At 43.3% G+C, this 7,730-nt stretch overlaps 1 protein-coding gene across 1 annotated transcript in view; it reads left to right on the top strand.

Moving 5' to 3' along the window:
* Positions 1 to 260: 260 nt before the first annotated feature.
* The window catches only part of HDHD2 (haloacid dehalogenase-like hydrolase domain containing 2), a 15,503-nt gene continuing 8,033 nt past the window's right edge, over positions 261 to 7,730 (top strand). The window contains exons 1-3 of the mRNA XM_009076466.1: positions 261 to 361; positions 3,751 to 3,959; positions 6,247 to 6,331. Coding sequence (XP_009074714.1) covers positions 261 to 361; positions 3,751 to 3,959; positions 6,247 to 6,331 — 395 coding nt within the window. The remainder of the gene's footprint in view (positions 362 to 3,750; positions 3,960 to 6,246; positions 6,332 to 7,730) is intronic.

Raw genomic sequence — 7,730 nt, 5'->3', positions numbered from 1 at the left:
CACTTAAAAAACAAATAGCACCTGATTTCCATATATAGAGTCTTTGGGAAAAATACCACCCCATCAATTATGTATTTTTTTTAAACACTGCGTTTTATTTCTCTGTCTAAAGGGGCCCATTTAATACTGCGAGTAATGTTCTGAGTAATACCGGGCTTGGCACAAATGAGGTGCTTAACTGAGTTCCTTGTTTTTATTATCCATTGTCTGCTAACCAGTTTGTTGTTTCATTTATTTGCCTTTTCCCAAGGGAAGGGAGGATGGCAGCTCGGCGCACGCTGAAAGCTGTCTTGGTGGATCTCAACGGCACACTTCACATTGAAGACTCAGCTGTGCCAGGCGCGCAGGAAGCTCTTAAAAGGCAAGTTACCTTTTCTGATTTCCTCTGGTAGGTTATGTCAGCACTGTCTGCACAAAGATGCCTCTAGGTAAACAGGCCTGAAGCCTCTGCCTCTTGATTCTGTTGTGGTAAGCAAATATGTGGCCAAATTCTGCTTTTATTTACACCTACGCTAATCCCAATAGAATTCAGCAAAGGGCCTTGCTATTGAAAAGTTGCCTTGTGTCACCTGAGACCCTGCAGCTTTCCTAAGTAGCTCTCCATGTGTTTTCTAAGCCTTTTCCAGAAAGAAGAAACAATGTTCAAGATGTTTCCACTAATTCATATGTGACTACAGTCTTAGCCGAAGTGGAGACTACTTGAGTTCAGCTGAATTACCCCACGTACACCCTAATCACTTCAGCTGAGTTGTTCCTCGGTGCTTTGTGTAACTACAGGAGCCTGGTTGTGTGTCAGAGCTCTTAGATCTGTGCTGAGCTAATAACAGAAAACTGGGCCTAGCGAGCCATCTTCTGCAGGGTTCTCATTTCATTTGGTCTTCCAGCCAAGGCTTTACTTTATTATTTTTAAATTCTCTTTCTGCTAGGTAAACAACCCCAGTTGTGGTTGCTTTAGTTTGAAAAACATCTGATAATACAGGCCATCTGTTTTAGGAACTTCAATGTCTTAATAAAAAGGAGAGTTAAATACCTCTTGCTCTTCTGATGAAAGGGTGCCTAAAGAAACATAGGCATAGTAAAATGATTTAATCTGACCTAATCAGCAGTTAAATAGGATACACAATCCCAGGAATATTTGTATTGTGCTATGACACTGTTTTCTTGGAGAAGGAATCTTGCAATGGATAAGGAAAGCCACAAAGTGATACATACTATCTTGCTGAGTGAGGGGCAACACCTTAAGGTGCTGGGACGGTAAGAATTAGTCCGGAGAGTGGAACAGGGTTGAAATAAGGATGAGAAGTCTTTACTAGAGTTCTGTGGGCTGCTAAGATTTGTATACAACTAGACTGTTGCTCAGAGGAGAAGTTCACAGAGCAATTAGGAAGCTCTGCATTTCTTCTCACAGATAATTCCATGGAAATAATTATGTCCTAAAGATGTAAAATTGCAGGGAAGTAAAATAATGCTAAAACATCAGGTACTCATTCATTACCCTTTCACTTACTGCACCATGTCATCTTGGTGTTTCATGATGCAGGAGAACTTGTGCCAGGTGAGAGTCAGCATTTTTGAAAATCCATATCAATTTTCCTAAGAAACATTTTTGTATATAAATGATACTGTCGAGAAGAACTCTGTATCTGTCCTGTCTGCTCTTACCTCCAAATCCCAGGCAGCAGAAATGGCTTCTGTAGAATCGGAACACAAACTGTTTTCTAAAGCCACTGATTCTCTATTTTCTTCTGCTTAATTGCTCCTCTGCTGTGCTCATGAAGGCCATGTGCTGGTTTTGGCAAGGGAGGGTGCTAGAGAAGGGATAAGGTGCTGTTTGTGAGGTTCATCCTGCTGTCACAGGTATGGAAAGCAGGTGCCGTTGCACTGCAGAGAGCACATTTTCCTTAGAGGTCTGAAAAAAATGCTTTCTCATGCTGATCATGCTGATCATCTCATTCTGCTGATCCATGATGTTGTCCTTCCTAAAGAGAAGCTGAAATGATTGGCATGGAGCTTGCTTAGGGAACAAATGCATAGATGCCATTTTTAGGGTTACTTCTCAGTATTAAGGTCCGTAGGCAAAAACAATTTATATTTTATTGATATGCTGGTTTGGGTTGAAGTAGAGTTAACTTTCTTCACAGTGACTAGTATGGGGCTATGTTTAGGATTTGTGCAGAACACAGAGTTGATAATGCAGAGATGTTTTTGTTATTGCTGAGCAGAGCTTACATAGAGTCAAGGCCTTTACTGTGTTCCGTACTGCCACGCTGGCAAGGAAGTTGGGGATGCATGGGAGATTGGGAGGAGACACAGCTGGGACAGGTGACCCAAACTGACCAAAGGGATATTCCATACCATATGACATCATGCTCAGTATATAAGGTGGGAGGAAGTAGGAGGAAGAGGGGACACATGGAGTGATGGTGTCTGTCTTCCCAAGGAGCCGTTACCAGAAGTTGGGGGTGCATGGGAGACAGGGAGAAGACACAGCCAGGACAGGTGACCCAAACTGTCAATATCCAAAGGGATATTCCATATCATATGGCATCATGCTAAGTATATAAACTGGGGGAAAGAGGGAGGAAAGGAGGAACATTTGGAGTGATGAGGTGGATGTTTGGAGCAATGGTATCTGTCTTCCCAAGTAACCATGACACATGATGGGGCCCGGCTCTCTGGAGATGGCTGAATACCTCCTGCCCATGGGAAGCAGTGAATTGATTTCCTGCTTTGCTTTGCTTGTGTGTCCAGCTTTTATTTTCTCTATTAAACTGTCTTTAGCTCAACCCTTGAGTTTTCCTAGCTTTTACCCTTTCTCTCCCCTATCCCATTGGTGGGGGATTGTGTGAGTGGCTGTGTTGTTCCTGGCTGCTGGCTGGGGTTAAACCACGACAGTTATCAACAAGGAGATGACTTACCACTTCATAGCTGTGAAAGGTCAGTGTATCTGACAAACGAGAGAAGTGTCATGTGCAAGCAAGTCTCCAGCGTTGACCAACTTTATTCTGATGTTCTCCATGCAGTACTGATGCCAGTGTTTGTTCCTATAGCAACAAATAGAGAAAGTGATGGTGGGGGAATAATTAAAGGGAATGTTGTTGGAACTGTCACTTAAAATTATTTCGTTGTTCGGTAGCATGTACTATCAGTGTAGAGCAGTAATGTGGTTTTATGTGATATTGGTGTTCCTCAGGAAGGGGAGCAAAAGCTGACATAAAATCACCAAAAAGGTAACAGAGGTTCCTGGAGCATCCTGTATCTCTGGATAAGCCACAGCTTCTAGGAAATTCACACAGCACATGGAGTTCACTATGTTAATTCAGCAACAAGCTTCTTTTGTTTGTTTACTTTGGTTCAGGATGCAGTTGGTCCAGAATGCAGGACTGGTTTATTTATTATCTAGGTTGAATTAAAAGGCTTTTCAAACCAGCTGTTGTTATCATAGATGTGTTTTGCAGTACTGTGAAGATGGAGTTTGGAATTACCATTTTCCTCCAGAATTTTCCTGGTAGAAGAAGACAGGGGTGAGACTTGGTTTTGCTCTGGTAGCTGTAATTCTTGCCATGTGTTTCACATTACTCTCAAGCCCACAGAAGTTAACAGCCTCATGGTTCTTCTGTGGCACCCAGTGTTCTGGTCTTTTTACCTGCAGCCTTTAGACAAATGGACTGGTTTTAGTCCCAAAGAGAAGCACAGGTGTGTAAACAGAAATACTCCACTGCCAATTTGCCTCTGCTCTTCCTCCATCAGGCTGCGCAGTGCTCCGGTTACCATTCGGTTTGTGACGAACACGACGAAGGAGAGCAAGAGGGACCTGCTGGAGAGGCTGACAAGGCTGGGATTTGACATTGCAGAGAATGAGATCTTCACATCTCTGACAGCAGCCAGAAATCTTCTGGAGCAAAAGCAGGTGCGGCCTCTTCTCCTGGTGGATGACAAGGCCCTGCCTGATTTCACAGGTGAGGTGGTTAGAAAACAGTGTTGGGGCAAGGTACTGAACAGCTAAGTAGACATAGTGCTCTGTTTTGTGGAGTGACAGTTTTATATAGACCACTAGCCCTGATGGAGCCTAAAAGGTGGAACTATGCAGTCATAAAGGTCCTTTCTTCAGACAATCAGGAATTTGGGTAGAGCTCAATATTTTTCATTTATTTCCAGTGTAAAGAAAAGTAAGTTATCACTAGGTCATAGGTAATCTATTGCGCCTACCAGTACAATATCTGATTTCCAACAGAGGTTTTGCTCATAAAGAGCTGAATAACCAGTGTTTAGGCACACACACAGGAGGCTGTTTCTCATAATAGATAATTATTAAATGCAAGATTTCCAGGTAGTTATTGTTGCTTATCCTTTATTGAACATCTAGGTCTCAGCCCCTGTACTTCCATACCTCCACTGGTGACAGAATGTTTATCATCCCAGCGTCTCTAGATCTCTAAAGACCTGGTTAAAAGTTGCTTTACATTCAGGTGTTCCCGTTTCCCTCCCTTGACAATAAGAGGAGTAGAAGGTGGTATGTTCTCACCTGGACATGTCCGGCAGGGGCCTGAAGCTAGACCCACATTATTGTTTCAAAGGTTGTGAAAATATCCATGTTTTTAACATATTTAGGGTTGAAAACTGTGTGTTGTATATTCAGTCTTTCATTTAAAGTCAAGGCAGGAAAAGTGTGGATGGCTTCCCACAGCTCCCTTGCCTCTTGGCTTGTGAACAGAAATCCTTCTGGCTGTGTAATTTAAGTAGGTTCTAATCTTGTTAGGATCTAGAAATTTCTTGTTAAATTTTAGTGCAGTAGTCTAGTTGGTCATCTTCAGACTTGTTCAGGAGAAAAGCCTCTGTGGGCTCTGAGAGCAGTGGAGACTGGTAATCTCTTCTACCTTACATTGTGTCCTGAGAAACATGCCCCCAGCGATATTCTGTGTTTATGTTCTCAGGAGGCTTTCTTGGGTCAGAGACAGCAGCTGTTTCTCAGAAAGTATTTAAATCAGTTTAATCTCCATGTTTCTGGGATCTTTCTATCAGTTTTGCAGATTTGTAAAAGACAGCACAGACGGAGATATCAGACATCAGCAGGGTACATTGGTGCATTATCTGTATTGCTTGAGTCTGGAATGGATTGTTTTGTTTCTTTTTGCTACAAGGGGTTTGGCTTACATTCAGTGCTGCTCTTGAAACATTTAAGTACAATGGAGAATGCTTTAAATTCCTGTTAATGGCTGCTATTGAGCTATTCTTGGCTAATCGCTCTATAAAGTTGGTCACAGATGGATGAATGTAATCCATTCTTGGTTAAAGGACCCAGATGCTTCTGGGTGGTGTCACAAATCCATGTGGCATCTCTGAGTGTACATTTTGCTGGCTCAGCTAACTGAAGGATGTTCGGCAGGAGATGTCAGGAGGCTGTGATGACACTCTGGAGAGCCAGGAGCTCTACTTGTCCCAGTAAAGGTGTAGAGGATATGTTTGCAGGTGGAACAAAAATCCCAGCAAGTGCAGGATGCAGCTGACAACTTAACCTGTCAGAAATAAAATTCTCCGGTACTCCTGTTTATCCAGATAATGTTATTCTGCGTCCATTGCTGGTTCTATTCAGAGGTGGCACTGCTGTGTAAAAACAGTCATATACCTCTGGAGCACTGGAGGTGCAGGCTGTTCTCCAGGGGACTGATCCACAAAGACCTTCCAGAAAAGGTGGAACTAATATAATGTAACAACTTCTACGTCATGCTGCAATACCATCTTTGCCATCTTTGCCAGAGTGATACATGGAACAAAAGTCAGGCTTTATACCCTCCCCTTTCTGTACCTAGAGGGAGTAGAAAAAAATGGATGGGGTTCACTAGTCTTCCTGCTTTACTGTTTTACAAAGCAGATAAATATACGTAGAGAGGGAGTAGATAAATATACATAGAGATTCTCGGGTAATAAACAGTCATTCATCTAAAAGAAGAATTTCTGTGGTCTGCTGCATTTCAGTGGAGGCAGTGAGAGATTCAGTCAACAGTCACTGTTAAGACTGTCCAGCTGCATAGCTGTGTTCATTGTGTAGGATGTCAGCATCTGGATAGATCAACATGGTTTCTGCAGATCTTTCCTCATATCTGAAATACATAAAACTAGTCTGTTTTATGTGTCTGTGTCAGAAAATGCTCATTTTTGCTGTAAAGTGATGAAATGCACTTACTGACTGTGTACTGCTAAGTGTGAATTAAATTCTGTTTGCTCAGTCATGTTTTGATTTTCCAGGGATAGGGACCAATGACCCCAATGCAGTGGTGGTAGGACTGGCTCCTGAGCACTTCCACTACGAGATGATGAACAGAGCGTTTCGGTAAGGCAGCCCCTCGTGGGTTTTCCAATGGTGGCTGTCTTGTGCTGGGCTTTGTACCTCTGCATGTGCAAGGAATTCCTTCTCATGTGAGGAGAAAGGGGTGGTAGGAATATCCCTGTTGTGTGGCATGATTATGGTGTCTTGTTCCATGTCTGACAGAACCACTAACCTCAGTGGATTTAGGGCTATCACCATGAACTTCAGGCAGTCCAGCCATCAGCTTTCAATCTGTAAGTAAGCTGCATTAGTACAGTCACAGTTGTCAATGAGGAGAAAAGCTTAGCAATGTTTCAAGAGGAAGTACATAAAAACAGGTATGTGAGGAAGCATTCACAGTGTAATTCAGGTTGGAAAAGACCTCCTAAGCCATTGAGTCCAACCTTTGACCAAACACCACCTTGTCAGCTAGACCATAGCACTGAGTGCCATGTTTGTTTGTTTCTTGAACACCACCAGGACTGGTGACTTCACCATTTCCCTGTGCAGCCTGTTCCAACTCCTGACCATTGTTTCAATGAAGAAATTCTTCCTGATATCCAGCCTGAATCTCCTCTGGCACAGCTTGAGGCCGTTTCCTCTTCAAGAGAAGAGACAGCTTCTGTGTTGAAAACCCAGCCTTCAGAGCCCAAGTATTATAGGAAAGGAAATCCAGTATTTAGGATAGATTATTCCTTGTCTACCTAATGCAGGGTATCTAGAAATATTTTACAGAATCATAGAATAATCAAGGTTGGAGGAGACCTTTAAGATCATTGAGTCCAGCCATCCACCTAGCACTACCACTGTAACCCCTAAGCCACTAAGCCATATTGCCCAGCAGTAGAGCTAGACACCTTGAATGCCTCCATGGATGGTGAATCCACTACCTCCCTGGGCAACCTATTCCAATGCCCAGCCACCATAAGAGTGAAAAAAATTTTCTAACATCTAATCTGAATCTCCCCTATCTTATCTTATGACCATTCCCTCTAGTCCTCTCACTGCAGGCATGGCAGAAGAGACCATCCCTCACCTCTGTACAGTCCCTTGTCAGGTAGTTGTAGAGAGCAATGAAGTCACCCCTGAGCTGACTCTTCTCAAGGCTAAACAAACCCAATTCCCTCAGTCATTTCTTATAGGATATGTGTTCCGGACTTTTTATGAGCCTCATTGCCCTTCGCTGGACTCTTTCCAGCACCTCAATATCCTTTTTTAAGCGAGGGGCCCAAAACTGAACACAGTACTTGAGGTGTGGCCTCACCAATGCTGTGTACAGGGGGATGATCACTTCCCTAGTCCTGCTGTTCCTGGCCACACTATTCTTGATACCGGCCAAGATGCCATTGGCCTTCTTGGCCACCTGTGCACACTGTTGGCTCATATTGAGCCAGCTGTCCACCAGCACTCCCAAGTCTCTTTG

The sequence above is a fragment of the Acanthisitta chloris genome, unplaced genomic scaffold (assembly GCF_000695815.1).
Source record: "Acanthisitta chloris isolate BGI_N310 unplaced genomic scaffold, ASM69581v1 scaffold156, whole genome shotgun sequence".
In the NCBI taxonomy this organism is placed as follows: domain Eukaryota; kingdom Metazoa; phylum Chordata; class Aves; order Passeriformes; family Acanthisittidae; genus Acanthisitta; species Acanthisitta chloris.
Note: the sequence above shows the minus strand (reverse complement) of the source record. Positions and strands in the feature narration are given on the sequence as shown.